The sequence below is a fragment of the Pleurodeles waltl genome, chromosome 3_1 (assembly GCF_031143425.1).
Source record: "Pleurodeles waltl isolate 20211129_DDA chromosome 3_1, aPleWal1.hap1.20221129, whole genome shotgun sequence".
In the NCBI taxonomy this organism is placed as follows: domain Eukaryota; kingdom Metazoa; phylum Chordata; class Amphibia; order Caudata; family Salamandridae; genus Pleurodeles; species Pleurodeles waltl.
Window position 1 is genome coordinate 1,753,691,525 of NC_090440.1, and position 24,464 is coordinate 1,753,715,988.

The following is a 24,464-nucleotide window of genomic DNA, read 5'->3' on the forward strand; positions in this document are numbered from 1 at the left end:
CTAAGCGTGCACGTACAAAATGATACAGATGTTTTTTTTTCTTTTTAGTTACTGATCCGGGTTGCATTGTTAAACGTTTTTTTTTTTTTTAAATCACAAAATGTGTTTCTTTTTATTTTTTTTAAAGCGGGTGGGGCAGCACAAGCAGCGAGAGTGGAAGCAACACAGGACACAGAAGGAACGGCGAGTGGGTGAGGTATGTGGAAGCAACAAGGGGGATTGAGTTAACAAGGGGGTTGGGTGAAAGCAACACTAGGGGTGTGGGTAGTGGGAAGCAACAACGGGCAGGGAAAAAAAGGGTGCTGGCAGAGGAAACAACACAAAGGGCCCAGGGAAGCAGACAAGTGAAGGTAACAGGGATGGGGTGGGGAGAAACACACAGGCAACAGGGACTAAGACTAAGAAGTATGTGACGAAGGCAGCTTGAAAAAACATGCATTCTCATATCCTGCTCAACCGAAAAGAAAAAAGTAGTGCTTGAAAAGCAAGCAGTGGAGCAGAGATGCCAGGCAATCATAAGATAGAGTAAAGAGGCAACGTTGCATTGGAGGGACAAATACAAAATTGACCAGTTGGGACACAAAGAAGAAGCAGACAAATGAGGGACAGGAAAGCCAATCAATGGTTGTAAATGGGTGGGTGCTAAGCCCCTGCATGTTTTTGATAAGGCACAATATGTCTTTCAACAGACAGTGCATGAAGTGTCTAGCTGACAAACTAAAAATGACCAGCCTGGTTTGAGAACTCAATATGGCACTGGCTCTTCTTCCCTACGTCTGCTCAATAAAGGTATTCAACAAAGGCCTCACCAACCACAGGTAGGGAAAGCTTCATTTAGTATTACATCAATAGATGGATGACATTCTACAGGTACTTGAAAATGGCAGGGATTATCTGTTAGTGTTATCTGTCAGTGGCTTTTGATACCTACTGGGAATCATTGGTCCGTATTATACTCTGCAGTAAGATGGGTTGCAAAGTGAAAGGTACAGCTTTGCTCTCCTCTTTTCTCAGTGACAGAACAGTTTGTGAAGGTAGTGACCTGCAGATCCGATGTTCATTCTCGTCATTGCGGAGTCCCAAAAGATTACTTTTGACATTCTGTGCTTTGCAACGAACACTGTGAATTATTGGAAACTCTGTTTTTCATTCATACACTACAATGCGCCAGTATGTGGATAACACGCATCTTTGGTCACTTTTGTGGGCTGCTCATTTTTCTCATTTAAAAAAAACATACTCTTCCTTTAAGTTTCAAGTTAACATTTTATTTGGATATAGCACTACGGCTTGTTTCCCCAGAGAATAGATAAAAGAGAGCTCATGAAAGTAAAAACTGTGCTTAAAAGACAGAGCCATATGTACCAAGGGTTCAAGTGTTCGCAAACCCTCCAATTCAGTAAATCAAAGACTTTGTGAACGCTAAAACCCTTTTAATAATCCACTAACCCCATTTAGCAGTCAGAATTTTTGTTTTTCTGAATCTCTATGGGTTTAGAAATAGATACATACATTTGGAATGTGCTTGTGTTTAAGGCGTTGCTTCAAAACTATGAATCGGTATACTATGCATTAATAGGTTACTGACTTCCAAGTTTTGATGGTAACTGACTTGCAAAGGGGAAGTGGGCCCTCACTGGATCCCTTTTCCATATGGGATAGCAGTGGCAGTTTGAGAAGGAGTGGGCCACTGTCTGCTCTCATTGACTTTTTCCAAGCTGTTTTTTTTTTTTAAATAAAGCAGTCCTGGTCCTTTCAATAGTCGGGCTACATTAAAATAAAGCAACGTTTTTCGTTCAGGAAAGCAATCACACGGAACGTAGTCGACTGTCCCTTGCAGGCCACCATCTTTCTGATTGTGGACAATCAAAGGGTGTCACAAATTGAAACCTGCCTAGGGAATATTAATTAGGCAGGTCATTCTGCGATCCCCTGCAGCTCAGCATTTCGTTAACCGACCTACCTCTACATTTGTATATGGATCAGACTGCATTTGCAAAAAGTCTGTACACAATCTGCAAACGCTTTTTGTGAATGTAACCTTAATATATCTGCCCCATAGTGCAGGATAATGAGAAAAAGGGTAGAGGATGAGAGGGAACATCATGGATTTAAAGGCAGAAAGGAGGTGGGACGCTCCTCTTTTATTAGTAAAAGCATGTAATCCTTTTCAAGCCAAAGTGTACTGCTCTTGGTCTTACCGCAGTGCTCTCTTTTCCCATCCAGATTCTTCATCCTTTTGCGCATTCTCTCTATCAAAGGCTTGGAGATCCCTTCCTGACTTTTATTGCTTTTTGCAAAAAGATATAAATGGCCTTTGAAGAACCTTCACAATAACCTACCAGGAGGCAGAACAGCATTACTTAACTTTACATTGCCTCGTCTCTGGGTGTCTGAACAGAATGTTATTTTTTCCTGGGGACTGACTACTATGGATATAAACACTTAATACCTTACACTGAGAATTTCGAAGCTTCTTGTTTCCAACTCTGAACTTTTTCTTCAAGGGAAAGAAGGGAGTCCGAGCAAACAATTTCGTACCTTATAGATTACTGCTTTTAGAAACTGGCATGGATTACCAGTCTCCTTAAAGAAAAGGGACATGGGGTAAACCTAAACTCGTCATGTCTTTTAACCATATTTTTCTATGCACTCTTTCTGCGTACATTTTATTGGCCGAGTGTGTAATCGTTGTTGGCAATAACCTTATTTTGGGATTATTTTTTTTAATGGTAAATCCAATTTCATTATCACATTTTTTCAGGTGTTCACAAGAGTCTTGGCTTAAGTGTTTTATCAATTAATTCCACTCAGTAGCTGTCAACATTCTGTTGTGATGTGACCTATCATTCCAAAGCAAAATTAGGGCTTAGTTTCTTGTCTTTATCCCACATAATATATAATATATATTATCTAAGTACGCTTACAGAAACTTTAACCAATATAGATTTTAATTTTGAACTGAAAGATTACACTGCTATTCCTGAAAGAATTCATTCACATGGCTCCTCACGACAGTCATGTCTTTATTAACACCTGTGCATTTCTTCCAAAGCCACTTTAGCTTTTCCAAGAGTTGCATTCAATGTTATTTCAAAATAGACACACACCTTTAGACCTTTTCAGAAGCTTATGCTGTAAAAATACTTTTGCTGCTTTCTTTATTCAGATCATCCCACAACATTTGATTTATTTTCATTCATATGTATTGGTTAGTTTGGCAAAACATTTACACGGCATTCAGAAGTGCCTTTGGAATATTTGGTGTTACGGACACCAAGAACGTTTCATCTGCTTGGTGTAGATGTAAAACTACATCTAGCTCGTGTCACAAACACTGAACGCAGATTCCTACATGATGTGTTTACATTATGAACAGAGTTAACAGGTAGTGCTTCTCTCCTTTGCTTACTTCAAACATCTGGATAGGCAGATCTTTCTGTCATTAATACACTGGGCTGTTTTTTTTTGGGCAAGACAATATTACATTTTTGAAAAAACAACACTACATCATTGACAACACCAAGAAAGAGAACCAAACAGAAATTCAATATCAATCTACTTCATAGAGCTTACTGGACCGAATGGGGAAGACAAAAGAACAACATAAACCAACAATAAGGCTACTGATCACCCTGGCTCATTTGAAGCGTTCTTTTGACCATCTGGTCAGAGATAACCAGATTCGTTCCCCCAAACGATGTTTCCTATGACCCTCAAGGTTATATAGGTTCACCTCTATATCACGTATGGCTAACAGTCTCGCCCTCCAGTTTTCCAGTGTCAGGAGCTGCGGTTTTAAACAATTGTAAGCGATAAACAGAGTACAGCCATTGACATAAATAAGAAATATCGTTCATTTTTTTACCACCTCATTCTCCACCGAGTCCGTTACCCCTAGGAGTACTAATGTGGGTGAGAGACAAAGCTGTCCCTCGATAATTGTACTAAGAACTGTTCCACTGCCACAAACAGTGGCTTCGGTTTGGGGCAGGCAAAAAACATGTAAAATTTCAGCATCTGCTCCCTCACAGCGGGTGCTCTTCCCGTCAGAACCCACCATTTAAAAGTTTTGGCAGGTGTATAATACAGATTAAATAGAGTCTTGTAATGCTGGGACTTTAGACTAGCCGTGAAGACAATCTTTTCAGCCAATTCTAATGATTCCTCCAGCCATTCCTGCCCAAGCCGCTCCTCCCACTCTTGATTCAGAAGAGAAAGATCACCCCAACAGAGTATCCCTGAGTAAACTATAGAGTACCCCTATCCTGTCCCCCACCTCATACCCTCTATTATAGAGATTTTATCCATAGAGGGGAGATCATTTTTCCAACAGAGGAGAAAATCTCGTATTTGCAAAAACTGAAAAAACTGAAAAAAAATGTTCTAGGGCAGATTATACTGGATTTGTAGCTCAGTAAAAGATTTAGGCAGGGAATTATAGTATAGGTCACCGAGCCTGCTGATCCCATGCCGTCTCCAGATATCCAGGACTGGGAGGTGAAAAACCGAGGGGGGGAATTTTCGAGCAGAGAGTGGAGTGTAAAATTAAACCTGTAGATCAAAAACCGATGTTTTAACTGCCCACAAATCAAATATGCTCCTCCAAGACCTTAAAGCGTGTTTTTTTAAATAACTGGGTTCTATGCATCTTGCAAACCACCCATTGGCCTCTGAGCCCAGAATCATTTCATAAATTGAAGGGGACTCTGCGTAGCTGCACCCCTTTGTATACCCGGTTATCAATATAATCATGTGCTTGAGAAAACATGCATAATAATACAGCGTGAACTGAGGAACCACCCATCCACCCCCCTGGGTATCTTGGTAGGGTCATGAATCTCAGAGCCCTTCTGGGTTTGGCAAACCCCCACAGAAAATTACTGCCAATTGCCTCTAACTTGGCCAACCTGTTCCTGGGAAACTCTAGGGGGGTAGATCAAAATAAATATAGAATTCTGGGGAGTACATTAATTTTTAATATATTACAGCGCCCCAGAAGGGAAAACTTTAAGTGATGTATTCTCTCTAGATCATTTTTTATTTTACCCAACAGAGGGACCATGTTTAATTCTACCAACTGATCAACTGAGGCCGAAACTCTAATACCTAACCAGGTGGGTTCTGATACAACCCACTCGTCAGCCATGTTAACCTGACCTAAGCAAATAACCAAGGTATTATCCCTATTTAATTTATAGCCCGAATATAAGCCAAACAGTTTAGCCATCCTCTCAATTTCATTAACGGCTCTATCTGGGTCAGTTGTTATCACAGCCACGTCATCAGGATAAGCAAGAATCTTGTAACTCTCTCCATGATGGACGACAGGGCTGATACCAGTTTGCTAAAAAAAAAAAGGATCGATAAATAATGCAAACAGCAGGAGCGAGCAAGCACAGCCCTGGCGAGTGCTGCTAGAGATAAAAATTTGTCTGATTCTGCCCCTTCTAGCCGAATCCGAGCCTTGGGGGATTTGTAGATGGCTTCAATGGCTGCCAAGAAACCATCCCCAAACTCCTTCCACCTCCAGGTCTCCCATTAAAACACCCAAGAGACACGGTCGAAAGGCTTCTCTGCATCCAACAATATCAAGCCACATGGTGTTTGATGTACTTCCACCATATCAAACAGAGAGACAACCCTTCAGATATGATGAATTGTGCCTCTGCCTGGGATGAAGCTGTGTTGCCTCCTGTGGACTAATAAAGGAATGACCTTTTTCCAGCCTATTGGCTACGATCTGAGCGTATATTTTCTCAGCACAATTCAGCAATAATATTGGCCTGTACGAACTCCGAGAACATGAAGGCTTATCCTTTTTCTTAAAGACCACTATAGTGGCTGCTTCGCAGGATAAAGAAGGCTGGCTAAGCTGGGCCTTTAGAGACGTTAGTAACATATCCGCCTTCAGCATATCAGACTTCAGTTCTTGAAAAAATGCCTTATAAAACTCCAAAGGGAGAGCATCGGACCCTGGGCCTTCGCTCATGGACAGGGAGCACATAGCTTCATATATTTCTACTAGTGAAATTGGGGTTTCTAATATATTTTGCTCCTCCTGACTAAGCCTGACTGGTTTTAACCCCCGTAGATATTCCACCGCATCTCCTTGTTCATGTGTGCTGGAATGAAGCTTATCCAAAAATCCCTAACTTTTAAAAATCTCCTCTGGTTTTTCCCACACATGTCCCTGGGGATCGTTGACAGCCACTATATACCTGTGTGCCACAGTTTGCCGCATCCGTTTCGACAGAATTTTTCCAGTAGATTACCCATATTCATAGCGTTCAGTTCTGAGCTTCTGATATTTAGCTGCTAATACCTTGCTAAAGTGTCAATTATCCTTAAGCTTTCAATATAGAAACCGCATCCTGAGCTGTGGCAGTCTCTTCCCCTTTACTAATGCAGTAAACCAGTTTACACTCTGCCTGCCTAAGCTGTTGAAGGAAGGTCATCATTTCCGCCTTCTTTGTCTTCTGCAGGTGTAACCCGATATTCAGCGTCTCTCCTCTAATCCCTGCCTTTAAAGCATCCCACATAAACCCTAGTGAGGCAGTGGCTCTGTTAATCTCTAAGAATTGCTTTAACCAAATGTGCATGTGGTCTAAATAGAAGGGATTGGCCAATAACTTTCTATCAAATGTCCATGTTCGATGGGGACTAGAGAGAATAGTTACCGGTACCACCAGTATTAGAGGAATATGATCCAATAGGATTCTGGGAAAGAGTTCTATCTCGTAATAAAGAAATAATCAAGGCAAACCAGTTTGTTATGGGGAAAGGAGTGATAGGTATAGCCAGGATCCGGGGCTTTAAGTTTTTCCCAAACATCAACAAGGGCACAGTCGTTTATCAACCTCTTTAATGCGCCATACACATGGGTTTTCGGCCTTGATAACTATCCATGCTGATTAGGTCCTTATTGACCTTGAGATGAATATTGAGGTCCCCACAAATTACAAAGGATGCAGCCATGCAGCTAACTCCAAATTTGGAGCCTCAAGGGTTTAAGCCTCATCAAAGTTTGACCCATAATTGGTAGCTAAAGTGAGTTTACCCCCCCCCAACGTACACTCTGAAATGACCAAACGCCCCCCTCTATCAGCGAGGTCACGACTCAGAGTAACTATAGAGCTTCTAGCCATGACTGTCACAGTTGGCTGTGTACAGGCAGAATTGTCGGCCCCAGCTCTCTCAGTGCGTCCTGCCTTCCTCGAGGGATACGAGTCTCTTGAATGCAGACAATATCTGGCTGTAGCGATTTTAGGCCTACTGCCACCTTCCTTCTTTTTTTAGGTTTAAGACCACATACATTTTCAGAGCATATCCTCAATTTAAGCCTCATCATCTTGTTTCCGACTTTCCATTGACTAATCTGTCCCTGGAGGATCATCTGATGACTTTTACTAGCTATTCTTTCTAAGGTCATGTTTAGCTTACCTTGCCCGTGCATGTCCATTTGCTTTTTGCCTTTGCGCTTTTCTAACCAAAGCTGGCCCCTGCGTGTACGCCCCCCACCCCCCTAAGATCCCTGTGTGCCCCACACTCTCTAACTCCCCCACCTAAAACCAGGGCCCCACTACCATCACTTGAGTAGCAATTCCTGGTGGTTTGTCACAGCTTTTCTGAACAAAGATGATGACTGGAAAGGCTACATACAGCTAACTGCCACTCTTTTCCGCACATCTTGTGATTAGGGGAGGACAGCAACCATAGCGCGCTAACCAGGCCTGACACTACACTAAATAGAGGACATGATGGATTATTTTTCCACTGACCCACCCACACAGCTTAACAGTAATATGTGAAAAATATCTGCCTCTCAGCCATGCCTGTATGATCTTGGTTCTATTCCTAAAAAAATTTAACCTTAAAGGAAAGCAGGAAATATTACTAGAGGTCTCTTCAACCTCATTCAGAATTCCTTTGCAACTCAAGTCTGAAAAGCTAATTTGTCAGTTTGCATCACCATTAGACTATGCGATTATCTAGATCGGAATGATTTTAATGTTTTCTTTTGTGCAATCAGAAAAAATGTCCTTCCATTTTTTCCATGCTACAACAAATAATCTACAATAAAGATATTCTTAATCGCCCCCTAAATGGGTTCATCTGCTATTCACTAGGATTTGTTTCAGGCTCTTCCTTCAACTAGACACTCAAAAAATCTCCACAAACTCCACCACACATGTTGACAAAAGCCAGAACACTCATTTCTGCAAGAGACTTCAACAATGAGGTTCAATCACAAGCTTTGTGACACTTTGATTGCAGAAACACTTATCTAGCTGGTGACATGAACTTGCACTGACAGTAAAATTCCTCCTTTTAGCATTTAGTTCGATCTAATGTAAAAAGATGCCATCCCTTTATACTGATCTTCCTCTATGCCCACTGACTCCGCCTTGATTGACAGTGGATTTGCTTTGCCTCAAAATCTATATGAAAAACTCACAGTTGCAAGTGAATGTTTTGCATACGTTAAAAAAAAGACTGCCCTAGACATCCAACTAACTAAAACCTTCTGTCTTCAGAAAAGCTCAGGAGAACCTCCTTCTTCAAAATCCACCTGATGAAACTATTTTTCCTCCACAGAAAATGAATGTTGATGTTGTTGCCACTTTGTTCTTCTGTTAATTATCATCTTTTCATTTACTGTAAAGTACTCTTCAGGCTACATTTTCGCTAAGTACAGATCTGAACTAATAAATAAAATATTGTATGCAGTGTTTCTAAGCATTAGAGCAACAGGAGATTGAGGCTCAAAGATCACTGACTATAAGCAAACAAGTGAGTATTCCATTCCAAATGTGGATTGCGTACCTTGGTTAAATTCAGAAAACATACTTAGTTACATTAAGAAAGTAATACAACAAAAATATCATGTGGGAAAGTCAAAGCCTTGTCGTGACTTGCAAGTGAGAACTACGGTACGAAAGGACTGATCACCTGCACACAATGCAGATATACAGCTCCTTAAACGCAGAAGCTGAGCTAAATTTATTCCTATGCACCCTGTCAAAGGCTCCGTGACCGCTCACTTCAAAACAACAAGACGTCTTACATTTCCTTTTCAATTTTGAAACCATTAAAAACAGTCAACCATGTTGCCATATGGAGCAAATGGCTGAGAGAACAGAGAGGTTTGCTCACAGGTACTGAACCTCTTAATGAGAGCACGAGGTTATCCAAATCCCATAATTGGCAGCATTGCAAAACCAACTCTCAGGGCACTCAGTCTGTAAACCTTTCAGTTTCTGTCGTCATGTTCCTCACCCTAGGGTTACATTCTACTGCACCTGAATTTCGGAGTGAAAACCTTCCCCACCCCACACATATCAACCTTTCTTTCCATAATCATAGATGCCCAACTCCCTCATCTCAATCTACCCACTTTTCCACTTTCGCAGCTTATTCTCCCAACACACTCTTCCTGAGAGAATGTCTCTGAAATGAGATCGAGTATCACCGGAAGCAAGTTTCACATACTGAGTGAGATTAGTAGTTTCACTTGAAGGAAGTGAGTCTCTCTGGCTCTCTGAGAGAAAGGTAAATTAACAGGGAGCAACTAAGCTCTTCGACAAAAAGACACACTGGCTGGTATTGAGGTTCACACAGAAGCAGAGCTTTTCTCCCACAGGTTGTTATTCCCACTCACTTGGAGAATTTGTCACTCACAGGAAATGCTTCTCATAGGAGCAAGACTCACTCACATGTAGTGTGTTCAGCTCACTGTTAGGGAATATGATGTACTGGAAGAAAGTTTCACTTCCTGGCAGAGCCTCACCTACAGAAAGTAAATACAATTCCTGGTTCTAAAACTGCCCACTTTACTCATTTGAAATAGATTTTGTTCACATGGTGGATCTAAGTGGATGTTACCCATCGAGAACTCAGCCCTACTGCCAACCCACTCTTCTCTCAGTTTACTTTTAACCCGTATGTATGGTTGATCACAACCCTAGACTTTAACCTAAAACATAAATATTATGCCACCCTGCTAGGCCACACAGCCTACAATCCCCTCATCACCCACCTCATCCTACCTCTCCACCTCTCCCTGCCAACCTCACTCTCAACTTGATCCTCCTGGTCCAGGCTTGCCTCCCTATGTCCCTTTTTTCATCCAAATATCTTCATTCCCAGCTCTCAGTACTGCTCTTGCCAGAGGGTTTTTAGCATTCATGCACCTAGCTTCTGTACTCGTGTTCTGTGGGATACCATATATACCTGGTGGGTTCTAGGACGTGGTGGTAGCACCTCACACCCCACAGTGAGAGAATGAAGGCAAATCTGGCCCCGTGCAAGGATAAGCTCCAGTGACTTCCCTCTCTTAAACGATGCTTACATCAAAACTCAAACCTAGGTTAGTGAAGATTGCACACTGCAAAGTACACTGTTCAAACAAATGCAATTTATGCATGTTACCTTGCTATTTTGTCACTGCAGGACATAGTGAGCAGCCTCTCTCCTTGCAATACTCCATCCCATGTTTGAATGGTGTTACTGGAACGGACAGGAATGGTTCCCTCTCCAGATTCTATTTTTGTGCGCAGCTGTCCTCTTGCCTTGCGGTTTGGATGTCGGTCTCCCAAATCTGTGGGGGCACAAATTTCAGACGTTCACTACAAAACAACAAGGATATTGACGGAAAACTAAAGTTGTTTGTTCTTTTAGAGGATTCATAACATTTAGCTTAAAACTTTGTAAACTTGTTTTTTGTTATAGAATGCCACAGTGAGGCTGGTATTTTTTAAAGGTAGGTAACCAGCAATTAACCCAAACCAAAGTGGACGTTGAAAAACAAATATGCAAAAGAACAGATAGTAAGGAATATAAAGATGGTGGTTGGGCACTATTAGGCCAACAGGGTGGAGGATTGTTATACTGCAAGTATAATACAAAGGTAAACAATTGTGACGAACTAGTTTCCAATATAAAGAGACAATTTCACCTTAAACACAGCTAGGGACTCTCTCCCCATTACACTGTATACTATTGGTCTTTTACCAGAAATCATTTTTCACTTTCCCCACGAGTTCAGGAGACTGTGAATTAGTTAAATTGAGCAGCAGAATTTGCTTCTAATGTGGGAAGGGAAGTTCCTCCCAATAAGATTGCATACTCTTGGTTTTTCAAATATAAATTTAGGAACGAGACAAAAGCCTTGAGATGATGACTAAATATTTTTCTTTACTCTAATAGATCATTATCATTGTTGCAGACTACAAATAATGGATTCTGAGAACTTTAGAAGAAAGTGAATAGTTTTAAATTACTCCCCATTATTTGTATTTTATGTACGAATCAGGTAGTTTTAGAGCAAGTGTTGTATATATCATAACAGAATAAGATCGATACAGCATCCTGAACTGTTCATACACATGGTGTATGAAATGAAACTTATGGTCAAACGAAATATAGTTTGTTTATATCAAAATTAAAAGGGAATAAAAGCTGTATCTTAGTTAAGACTGAAACATTTTTTAAACCTAAACAAGGTGGATACAATAATACTTGTATTGGTCTCTGTCTCATCAATTGAAATATATAGGATTATAACATGATTTTTTCAATTGAATTTCCACAAATATCTGTTTAGATAAATACAGTACCTGCTTTGTTTTCAGCTGCTCTAGGGGTAGTATTTTGACTTATACTGGGTGGTCCCTTGTGACAAACCTAAACCTCTCTGAAGACCTATAATGATAGCAAAACACGTGCCAGGGGTTGCTTTTATTCATTCCCAGTTGACTTGGATGATATATTACCAATCCAAAGTTGCAATACTGTGCACAAACTGCTCAACGGAATTACATCAAATTCTGTAGAAAGGTCTTGTTCTAGAAAGAGCCCTTGATGTAATTTGGTGTAAATCTGCTCAGTATTTTCAGAGTTATTAAAAGAACAAATATGGATATCTAGGGATGCAGATCCATGGGTATCCCCTGGGGATCTGGGAGAAAAGCAAAGCCCTCATTAGCTGGCCACAACCTGAAAGGAAAGTTGCGGTCTCCAGTTTGTTTCTAGGCTGTGCCCCTGGGGAGAAAACAAATAAAAATAAACAGAAAGGGGTCAGGATAGAAACATCCTAACCCGACAACACACAGAGGGGTCTTGGAGGGACCCCTCATAGGCAAAACATTGTTCAATTAGATTTTTAGCTGATCCGTGGATCTGCGGAGCTACTCCGACACACAGCGCAACCCCCGACCAACCCCCACCCCCGAGTATAAATCCACGATTGAACCACGGCTCCGAAGCCCGATGGAAAAAACAAAAACACCCACTCACACACCATAAATCTGCTGAGCACGGGCAAAGGCCGTGCACAGAGTGGGGCTGGATGTACGCAGGGGGGCTGGCCACAGGACAGGTGGTTGTTTTACTGTATGGTAATTATATACTACTTTACTTTTAAAAACAAAATAGTAATTCACGAAAAAAACAAAGGTTACAGGGACGTTACAGTTAAGTTGATGTTTCACCAACACAAAAACCATATAAATTCTGCAGTTATAGTTAAACTTACAGTTACACTTCTTTGAAGAAATTAGCTTGTGCCGTTAAGTCACTTTAGGCCACGAGTTCTAGTTTCTTAATATAAGTATTACTGCTGAATTGTTAAGATTTTGTGTGGGTAACATGTCAACCTAACTTAATGTCTCTGTAACCTTTGTTTTTTTACTGAAAAAAAATAATATATATATATATATATATATATATATATACATATATATATATATATATATATATATCCTGTCCCTGAACACAGTTGAAACAACTAATGCCTTTTCCGAGGAATCAAGCTGACCGATGCCAAGGGTGAACTCAGGGTACCATGGCTTTCCTTGGTGAATATTTGCTATCTCTGCAGGCCTATGCTTCTTCACAGTGAGTTTTACCAAGAACACTAATGGCTTGCAGTTCAGCAATGAATTTATAAAACTGCTGTTAAATATGTTTTGACTTATCTTGGACAATGCTTAGTTTCCAATGTGGCAGGTGTTTTGTAGATCCTATGTTTTTCCCCCAGCTGGCAATCAAAAAATGTGCTAGTCCAGCCTTCATTGAGGCGAACTGCATTGTGGCTCATTCTGCAGACTCTGGAACTACTCTTTTACCTTCCATGCAACGCAAAACGTATTCCCATTTAGCAGTCTATCCTTTATAGTTCCTCATGCACTGAGCTCTGCCAACAACCATTCGAGGCATGCCTCTTAAGGATTAACCCTACACTTGTCAATGAGCTCAGATGGCACATCATCCGTTTCCTTCCCAAGCAATAATCCTTCACTTCAAACCTGTGAGTACCGTTTAGACTTCTAGGCCCAGCCCGGCCAATCCAAACAGCCTAAGCCTAATTCCTCCACTCTCAAAAAGAGTGCCTTCATAGACAGGACATCTCAGAAAGGGTTAGAAAAGGAGCTATTGTACTACTCCCTTCCAGGATATGTTTGTAGGATTTCTTCTATCGGTGAGGATGACAGAAAAGGGTCATTTATAAATTGTGCTCTCAACCACTCTTCTGTCTATCAATAAACCAAGTCCGAAGAGTCAAATTTTTTAAGGCATACTCTTCTTCTGAGTAACTAGATGGTTAGGTTACAGATGAAGCATGAGTACTTTTACAATCCCTTCTTCAAAGGTCACAAACTATTTGTAAAGTTCTACTGGCAAGACTAGATATCACCATATCACAGCCTAACTTTGACCTGTCCTCCGTTATCAAAATTCTTTGAATGCAGCAGATGACCTGAAATTTCAAGACATGTGTCCAATTAGTTACCTGGATGACATCCTTCTCCTGTGCCAATGCATCTTGTGCTATCATCTGGACCTAATTTTGTCTTACTCATCAATTTCTGGAAACTCACATGCACTCCCCTTAAACAACAGCCATCCAGGGATTTTCTGCTCTTCCCTTTTCACTCTAAAACTCCCCACAAAGATTGCACTTGTCATGCAGGAACAATCCTCTAAGACAGTGAAAGACCCTCCCAAGACTGCTTTGATTATGTACAAGCTGAAGACATCCTTTCTCTTCTGCTCCTTTACTCTGAGGAGTCCAACTAAACTGCAGTCTTTCTGGTATGTTGTACTATCAAAGTCTAAATGCTAGTCGGTCACCTCCATATGGACCTAGCTTAATCAGGCCACATCTCCTTAGGTGAGGGCTCCTAGTTGAGCTTTGCTGGTGGTTGGCCAACCTAGAAGCATCGAACTGTAGGGCTATCTTTGGTACTTCTCCAGATAGTCAAAGTAAAGTTCAGCAAGGCAGTCTGTGCAGACAAAATGAACAGGTTATTCATTTGAAGTTGATGAATCTCTTCAAAATTAAATATTCACCTCAATGCTTTAGTGCTATTTGCATATGCTCCTGCTGTCAAGAGACTAAGCACAAGATGCACTACTGGGTCTGTCCATGGACAGTCTGCAGGAGGTGAGTTACGTCAAAAAACTTGGAAGTGACAGAATGCAATTTATCAAAAACTGTTCCGAAGACAAGGAGATCATTGCCTGTGCAACCTAGTATTTATTGTTAAGTACCACCCAGGCATATCCAATATATATGACAGATTGCTACACCAGGCATCTGTGTGACATGCATGACCAAAAACTGTTTTATGATGTCATGTCTGATCCAAAGTTAATTCTTAACTAAACTACAAAGAAAGTGATTTTTTGTTTCACCAACAGAGCCAAATTCGGATTCTCATATCTGTTAAAAAGAAATACAAATAAAAAAATTAAAACTTAATGACAAGCCACCATTTCTCACATTATGCTAATAACTTTCAAATATTTTAGCATCTTAAACTTGTATTTGTCTGGAGAAGGGAATTAACTGAAATGCATACAGAAAATACCTTTACCAGCTGTTTAATAAAAAAATACATTTACCTGATGTTTAATAAAATTAAAAGATTCTCAAAAAACAATTTGGCTTGTATTGTGAAAAGGATTATTTATAAAAAATAGGTTTATGTATGTACATGTACATAAAACAGAAATGTATTCACATGCAAAGGGAGGCTCTTCATTCCACAGAAGAATTCCCTGCATTTTGACAATGCTGATTACAAATCTATGTGTCGCTCATTCTGCGAGGGGACTTTTTTTTTAACCTCTACAGACGTTAACAATACAAATCTACATATTTCAATTAACACATCACCTGCAGCATTTGTGTGTGGGCCATCAGTATTTGTATTTCAAGTTATTGCTTACTGAATCTTTCCCAATGCCACTAATCATCAACAATGCTAGCATCTAGGATGGGAATTTGTTGACGATTACTGCCTGTTTTTTTAATGGCAAAACAAATGCAAAGGTGAAGGCAACAGTGCTTGTCGATCAACCAAGATAGTAGGACAAAATTGTTACTGCAGGGGCACATAGCAGCAACCACTTGTGTAATATCGAATGACTCTGCGATTATGGCATAAGCAGTCATCTGGTGACTGAGGTTCCCAGTTCTCAACCAGAGGCCATGATCCTTACTTCCTCTGCCAGTTAGCTGGGACAAGGAGTTAGAGTCAGACATAAGTATGTCAGGCCTTTGCTTCCCAAGCCCTACAGCATGATTGTGGCAGCAGGTAAAAGAGGAGGATACATACAATGCAATCTACTTTCTAACTCAAACAACCCCACGAAAGCTCACAAGCAACTCTAGGTACCAAAAAAGCACAAGGGCTTCGTAAGTCTAATTATGTAACTTAGTTGTCTAATTGGTGAGATCAGGTATTTCCCACTATAGAGCCCTGGTTTTTGCACCTACATGCAGAACCAACTACTACTGATATGAATGGACAACTAAGTGTCCATGGTCTATATAATTATACTGTAGTATTCTGCCCTTGCTTACAATATTCAGATTTTGTGCGAAGCTAACCTGATGTTCTGGCAACAGTCTACTTTAAGGGCAGGCTTGTCAACTGTCTGAGTGGAAGATTTCCCTAATAGGTTTAGTTCTAATGTCACTGCCAGATCAGATTAAAGGCTGCAAGTGACCTCTCACAAAGTAAGGACTATGACATAGAGGTCTATGCCTAAATAATGAAGATTACAGATTTTTTTTTTTTAAATCTGTTTATTAAACACATCACACGAATAACCGTACATGTCACTCGAATTAGTAAGAGAATAAACATTTTTCCCTTGTCATGTGCCACTGCACGTACTTGTAATTCCCATACAGTACGGTTACATTTTTAATGTACTGACATACAACTTAACTTGAAACAATTTAGAACAATAGCAGTAGGCATATCTATAGTTTTACTTAAGTATATTTAATAGTATTCTAAGTGACTACGGTAACATTCAGCTATATAGGCATGAGGTATGTTAGTGCTTGTTTGCATGTTATATGGTTTGTATTGGGGCGAGGGCAGGGGTAACAGGGCATCGGCCTCTTCTGTCAATTTGTGTGTTTATGTCTGGGTGAAGTTGCGCTTGTTATCCAACTGTACATTTTCGGGCTGATATGGCGAGGTTAGTTAAGGTACTACGTCAGGTGTGATATGTTTTTTTTTTTTTTTTTTTTTTTCGTGATTGCTTAGTATTTACTTACAGGCTGTTATGTTCATGTCACGTATTTCAAGGGGGGTATTTATCATCTCTAGACTCTATTTGTACTACAAAGTGGTCCCAGTGTTCGGCACCCTCTTGTATCTGGCCTCTGAGTTGCAGCTGTTTTAGAGTGTGGGCCTCCGCTAGTGTGGAGCAGTGTAAGGCTGCAAGCCAAGCGTGATAGGGTGGGGCATTAGGGGCCTTCCAGTGTGTAGCGATCAATCGTTTGTATATTACAAACGCAAGATCTATAAACTTGTGAGTATGTTTTTCATTCTTGCCCCGGCGACGTATGCCCAGCAAGCAGGATTCTGGTGTGGGAGGAAGCGTGTTTTCTATTATATCTGCAACCGTCTCGGTGATGCGGCACCAGCCAGTATGTATTGCGCGGCATTCCCAAACCATATGGTAGAAATTTGCTGCAGGGGTTGCACATCTAGGGCATTCTGGTTTAGAGTTTGGGTATATTTTGTTGATACGGGACGGAGATAGATATGCTTGATGAATATAATTGAATTGGGTATATCTTAGTCTAACGTTACGGGATACAGTTTTAATCGTGGTAAGGGCAGCTTTCCAGGACTTCTGGTCGACTGGTGTGGGGAGGACCCCATCCCAGCGGCTTTTAACTTGGGTCAGAGCAGTACAGGTATCTGTAAGGAGTATTTTATATAATTTAGTAATGCTGCCCTTTATATTTCCTTTAGTGAGTAATGAGGTGAGTAGAGGGGATTCGTCGGGTTCATTTAGGTTGCGCCCCCAAAAGTTTTGTAGAAGTTTGTTAATGGCATTAAATGTTAAGAAGGCCCCAGGTTGCATGATACCGGCAGAAACGAGTTCTGCAAAAGTGCTTGCTTTAGAGCACGAGTACAGGTCCCCCGTGTTCAATGTCTTGGTTACCCGTATATCATGGTGCTGGGAGAGAGCTTGGACGCCTGGTAACTGAGCCAAAGGTATTGCAGGCGAGTAAGGGGGAGTTGGGGTTTTGCCCTGAACATATCTCCGCCAGCAGTATCTGGCTGTTTCTACCAGGGGATTTCTGTTAGATGGGTAAGGAGGTTTGGACATAAGTGATGTCAATATCGTTTGTGGTGCCACACAAGACATTATCGCTGTACATTCTGGGGTGGGTGGTTCATTAAGCCATGTGGTTATCCATTGGAGTTGGGCTGCTGCATAGTATAACTCAAAGTTCGGCATGCCGAGTCCACCTTCCTCCTGTGGATATTGTGTAATGGCTAGGGCTACTCTCCGTCTGTCCCTGCCCCACAGCAAATCTGTTAGCAGGGAATGTAGTTTATGAAAGAATGAACGTGGTAGGGACAATGGGAGCGCCATGAAATAATATAAAAATCTAGGTAATATTAACATTTTAGCTATGGCCGTTCGGCCCATGGGTGATAGTGGGAGGGAGCTCCAAAATGCCATAGATCCCCGAGTTGAGCGTAGCAGCCTATCGAAATTGCCCTCGCGTAGGTCTGTCATGGAGTGGTAGACCTGAATCCCCAGATATTTAAAGGTCTGGTATGCCCATGTCAGTTGGTGTAGTGGTAATAACGTTTGCTTCTCAGTGGGTATACGGGTAAGCGGGAAAATACATGATTTCGCCCAATTAACGCATAGGCCAGAGGATAAAGCAAAGTTATCCAGGATTTGTATAACTTCTGTGAGGGAGGAGGTATAGTTCCGCAAATATATTAAAGCATCATCCGCGTATAAGGAAATAATATGGTATATGTTGGATTCTCGGATGCCCCATCTGCTTGCCCAGCTGCGGAGTTTAATTGCCAATGGCTCCATAGCTATTGCAAATAATAAAGGGGATAGAGGGCATCCTTGTCTAGTGCCTCTTCCGATGGGGAACGCCTCTGATATCATTTGGCCCGTTTTAACGCGGGCTGTTGGTTTTGCGTATAGCGTGGCAATCCAGTTGATGAAACCGGTTTGAAAGCCGAACGCCTTCAGTGTGCGGAAGAGATATTCCCATCCGAGCGTGTCGAACGCCTTCTCTATGTCCAATGCCACAGCCACTGCCTCAGTTTCTGTGGCATTGTGTAATATACGTATTAGGCGTCTTATGTTTAGAAAAGTGTTCCTCCCTGGTACAAATCCAGATTGATCATGATGGATTAAGTCTGATAAATAAGGGAGTAGCCTATTTGCTAGGATTTTCCCCAGGAGTTTACAGTCAGTATTTAACAGGGAGAGTGGTCTATAGGATTTGACATCAAGTGGGTCGCGTCCTGGTTTTGGTAGCACCACTATCAATGCTTCGCGCATGGAATCTGGCAACTGCTTTCTATTTCGTGCCTCATTAAATACCTCGATCAAAGGCTGTAGGAGATGAGCGGATAATGAGCTATAATATTCCATTGGTAGTCCGTCTGAGCCAGGGGTTTTACCACGTGCCATTTGAGAGAGAGCTGTGCGTAGTTCTTCGCTAGTGATGGGACCATCCAATGTGGCAGCGCTATCAATGATATTCCTATTTTGGGGAATCAATGAGAGGAGTTCAGAAAGTTGTTGTTCATTTGGAGGGTTAGTGGGCTGATATAGGGAGCAATAATATGTATGAAAGGACTTATTGATTCCGGCTTGAGTGTTAATCACTTCCCCTGTGTGTGTTCTTATCGCGCCTATAGGTGAGGACTGTAATGGTTGTCGGACCAACCATGCTAGTAGTTTGCCCGATCTGTCACCTTCAGCATGCTGCCGGGCTTTAAAATGTCTATAGTCATGTCTGCTGAGTCTGGCATCAGCTTCTTTGTAGTCAGATTTTAGCGAGTTTAGTGTTTCAAGCGAGGTCACGCTAGTGGTGGCTTCGGTCTCTACCTTGCGCATTTTAGATTCTATCTCTAGTAGTTCCCTGTTAAGCATTCTTTTGACCCCTAATGAGGCTGCAAGGCAGTGGCCGCGTATAACCACTTTATGAGCGTCCCATTCCGTGGCGCGCGCTGTTGCTGTGTTTTTATTTAATGCAAAATAATCCGATAGGCATTTAGCTAGTTCAGCATGATAAGGAGGATCTATGAGGGCATCTGGTTGTAAACGCCATGTGGGAATGCACGTATGTGTGCGACCCATTCTCAGGGTAGCTTGAAGCGGATTATGATCAGATATTGTGCGAGCCAGGTAGCCTGATGTGATTATCTTTGGAATGATGTCTTTTGATGCGAATATCATATCTATTCTAGTGCATAATTTATGCACTGGGGAGTAGAAAGAGTATTCGCGGTGTGTGGGGTGGCCAGTTCTCCAAATTTCACTTAGCCTATTATTGGAGGCCCACTCAGCAAGTTCGAGTGAAGCACGTTTAGCTAGGGTATTATCCAACGGAGGGGTAGAGCGGTCTCTGTGAATGTCTAATACGCAATTAAAGTCACCGCCCCAAATGGTATCCATCTCCGGATCATTGAGTTTACTACTGTTAAGTGTCCGTAGAAATTCCCATTGATTTGAATTGGGAGTATATATTGATGCTAATGCCATGGGATCCCCATCTAGGGCACCCTCCAAAAGGACATATCGGCCACCTGGGTCACATTGTACGCGGGACGTAACATAGGGGACCCCAGGGGCTATCCAAATCGCCACTCCCCTAGCATATGTTGAAAAGGTGGTGCCATATAATTGTCCTTTCCATTTAACTTTTGTATACTCCAAAGAGGGCTTAGCCAGATGTGTCTCTTGTAACATGGCGAAATGTATTTGATGTCTCCTAAGGTATGCGTGTATCTGTTGCCGCTTACGCGGAGATGCCATGCCCCTTATATTCCAAGTGAGTATTTTATACTGCGGGTTATACTGTTGTCTTTGGGTTGCCATGGATCATTTGTACTTGTGTGTATAGACTTTGTGAGTTTGGTGGGCCGGCATTTTTTGCATCTATAGTGTATGTCACGCCCATTGCGCCTAGCCAATTTATACTGCGGATACCTAGTGTGTGCTTGTTATTAGCAAACAAATAACATATACTTCGAATACTATAAGCTAAAATATGCCTCTCTGTTGTGACTCTGCTGATTAAAACAATAACATTAACTATAACTAACAATAACGGTGGTTGCGGCAAGGGTTTTAACGATACAATACTTGCCAACCAGGTGGAACGGTCCATATGGTGCGGGGGTGTTTCAAATAAGTAAGTTCAAGTCAATGCTGGTCCGACCCGTTATGTTCTTGTTGAAGTGGCTGCTTTCTGGGGCCAACCGTGAGTCTGTTGCTGCAGTCAAGGGTAGCGACGAAGCAGAGGCGGGGTCAGTGTGCAGCAGTAAATTTTAGCGGGCGATTAGTGGCTTCTTCTGTAGGATATCATGTACCGTTGTGTCCGAGACTGGTATACATTAGCAGATGTGGTCCGCTGTTCGTGGAGTAAGATTGGGGAAACAAGTAGAATCTGTAGAGTCAGAAAATACCCCAAGCTCGGATTCTAATCCCGATTGCGTCGATACGGACCCCGGGGATGCATTGGCGAAGAGGGAAGTGGTTTGCAGTAGTAGAGAGCGTTCCACGCGAGACTGTTCAGGAGTAGGTTTAGTGTCTGGTTGCCTGCGGGGTTTGCGTTTGACACTAGAAGGGTGATTTTTGTCTTTGGGGTTTCTTGTATTTAACGGGTAAGCGAGTCCCTTTGCGTGAAGCCAAGTCCATGCATCTTCTGGTGAGGTAAAAAAAAGAGTGCGGGTATCATCCTGTATACGAAGTTTGGCCGGGAACAGCAGAGCGTATTTGATGTTGTGGTCTCTTAGTCGCTCTTTGACCCGAAAAAATGAGTTACGCTTTTTCTGTACCTCTGCTGTAAAGTCCGGATAGGCCGATATGTCTGCTCCTTCGAAGCGCATTGGGCCTGTTTTACGAAACAGTTGCAATATGAGGTCCATGAAGATTACAGATAAGCATATCTCCATGCATCTCCGACTCCAGGTTCCTTACCAAAATAAATCAAGATGGAAAAATCATTCAGGCCCATCACATAAGGTAAAGAAAAGAGGAAATTTCGTAAATCAGTTTCCTCAAATACTCAATTTAATATCAACAGCAGTAGAGATTATGGGGGTTATTACAACTTTGGAGGAGGTGTTAATCCGTCCCAAAAGTGACGGTAAAGTGACGGATATACCACCAGCCGTATTATGAGTCCATTATATCCTATGGAACTCGTAATACGGCTGGTGGTATATCCGTCACTTTACCGTCACTTTTGGGACGGATTAACACCTCCGCCAAAGTTGTAATAACCCCCATTGTTTTTTCACTGAGATGGTTTCTGTAATTTTGTAATACAACAGAGTGCTCATGTGTATCAAGGGTAAGCTTTCATTTTAACTTCGAAAATAAAACAGGTTTGCAAATTTACTGAATAAATGTATAATTTTGTACTTTGGAAAGTATTTTTCACTGATTAAAAAAAAGAAAAGACAACTTCTGTGTCTCAAAATATGACCAAACAGAGTATAGTGTGTAGCAAAAAACAAAGATGTCCCAGAAAGACAAAACAGAAGTGCAACTATAGTTAAAAACCGCAATAAGAGATTAATTGTACTGTGGGAATACTCAATGTGACGAGCGTTTAAAGTTAACCTGTCCCTTAATAACGCCTTTACCAAAAGTGGCAAATATGACTGCATCGACCGTAAGGAATTTTATTAATAAATACCAACGTACTGTGGGCAAGCAGACCTGCTTGAACAGCAAGAATAGCACTCAAAGGACAAAATAATCACCTTTCTGTTACCCCAGAGTTGTCTCTTTCACCAATACCTTGCAGACCGTAACAAGCATTGGCAAGGACAATAATTCTCACCTATGCAAGAGCAGTTGGCCTTGCCAATATGTTTTAGCCATGTTGTACACCAGCCTGGCTGCTGTTCATCATGTGTAAAGGTTAGTGGGGTAAAGAGAGTGTCGTGGAGTGTCGTAAAGTGGAATGTTACGGAGTGGTGTAGAGTTGAGGAGATTGAAGTGGAGTGTCATGGAGTGGCATTGTCCAGAGTGTTGTGGTGCGTCATGGAGGGAGAAGAGATTCAGAGTGGAAGGGAGTGGAGTAGAGCTAAGTACAGTGTCAGCATGAAGTGGTGTGGAGTGCCATAGAGTGTCGTGGAGTGGATTGGCATAGAGGGTGCTGGGTAAATTGCAGTGGCATAGAGTGTAGTGGCACAGAGTGAAGTGTTGCAGAGTAGAGTGGCAGAGTGGAATGGCCTGGCCTGGAGTGGCAAAGAGTGCAGCGGTGCATAGTAGAGTGAGGTAGAATGCACTGGCTTAGAGTAGAGTGGGGGAGAGTAGAGAGGCATTGTGTAGCAGCGTAGAGTGGCACCAAGTAGAGTGGTGCAGAGTAGAGTGGCGCAGAGTAGGGTGGCGCAGAATGCAGTGTTCCAGAGGAAAGTGTTGCGGAGTGCAGTGGTGTGGAGTGGTGCAGACCCAAGGGACAGAGTCCAATGATGTAGAGTACAGTGGCGTAGAGTGGGGTGGGGTAGAGTACACTGACAGAGTAGAGCGGTGCAGAGCAGAGAGGCATAGAACGCAGTGGTTTACAGTGCAATAGAGAGGTATAGAGTAGAGTGGTGTATTGTGCAGTGGAGTCGAGTTTTGTAGATTGGTGTACTGTGCAGTTGAGTGGTGCAGGGTTAAGTGACGTAGAGTGCAATGGTATAAAATGCAGTGGTGTACTGTGCAGAGAAGAGTGGCGTGGAGTTTAGTGTCAGAGACTGCAGTGTTGCAGAGCAGAGTGCCATAGAGTGAAGTGGTGTGGAATTCAGTGGCGTAGAGTACAGACATGCATAGTAGAATAGAGTGGCAGAGACTGTAGTAGCAAAGAGTGCACTGGTTTTGAGTAAAGTAGTGTTGAGTGCACTGAAGGAGAGTACAGTGGTTTAGAGTGGAGTGGGGGAGAGTGCAGAAGTGAAGAGTAGAGTAGCACAGCATAGAGTGGAGTGGCACAGAGTAGAGTAGAATGGCAGAAGAGGGCAGTGATGTGGAGTAGATTATTTCAGAGTAGAGTGAAATGGCATAGAGTAGATTATTTCAGAATAAAGTGAAGTGGTGTAGAATGGAGTAGAGCAGAGTGAAGTGGAACATAGTGGCATAGACCGCATTGGCATACAGTGGAGTGATGCATAGAAGAGTAGAGCAGCGTAGACTTCGATGGCATAGAGAAGATTGCAATTATAATGAAGTGGTGCAAAGTTGTGTGGGGTAGAATGCAATAGTATACAGTAGTAGCAGAGTGCACTGCGTAAAGTGGAGTGGTTTACAGCAGAGGGGGTATAGCGCAGTGGCTTACAGAAGAGTGACTCAGAGTGGCACAGCATAGAGTGCAGTGGCACACAGTAGATTGTTTCTGAGTTGAAATGGCATAGAGTGGAGTGGTGCAGTACAGTACAGTGCCGTACAGCAGTGGTTCCCAACCTGTGGTCTGGGGACCCCTGGGGTTCCGCGAATCCTTCTCAGGGGGTCAGCGACTGCTTAAAAAATTAACAAATATTACCAAATATTGACAAATTAGGTCTCATGCTTCCAGTAATGACTCAGTGGGGGTCCCCGGAATCCAATGATGATTTAGTGGGGGTCCACAGAAGTCAAAAGGTTGGGAACCATTGCCATAGAGTGTAGTGGCACAGAGTGCAGCGTGCAGAGTAGAATGTCACAGAGAAGTGTCAAACTGGAGTGGCCTAGACTGGAGTGGTGTAGAGTCCTGTGGCGCACAGTAGGGTGTGGTAGAGCGGGACAGAGAAGAGAGGCGTAGACTGTAGTGGCATAGACTGCAGTGTCGGAAAGTGCAGTGGCATAGAGTAGAGTGGCTTAGAGTGGACTGGCAGAGTGCAATGCCGCAGAATGGAGCAATGCAGAGTACAGTGGTGTATAGTAGCATACAGTGCATTACTGTCACAGAG

General features: G+C 42.2%; 1 protein-coding gene across 4 annotated transcripts in view; it reads right to left on the bottom strand.

Moving 5' to 3' along the window:
* The window catches only part of ADARB1 (adenosine deaminase RNA specific B1), a 770,933-nt gene that overhangs the window by 80,089 nt on the left and 666,380 nt on the right, over window positions 1-24,464 (bottom strand). For all 4 annotated transcript variants that reach the window (XM_069225700.1, XM_069225699.1, XM_069225701.1 and 1 more), the window contains one exon: window positions 10,432-10,600. In XM_069225700.1, coding sequence (XP_069081801.1) covers window positions 10,432-10,600 — 169 coding nt within the window. The remainder of the gene's footprint in view (window positions 1-10,431; window positions 10,601-24,464) is intronic.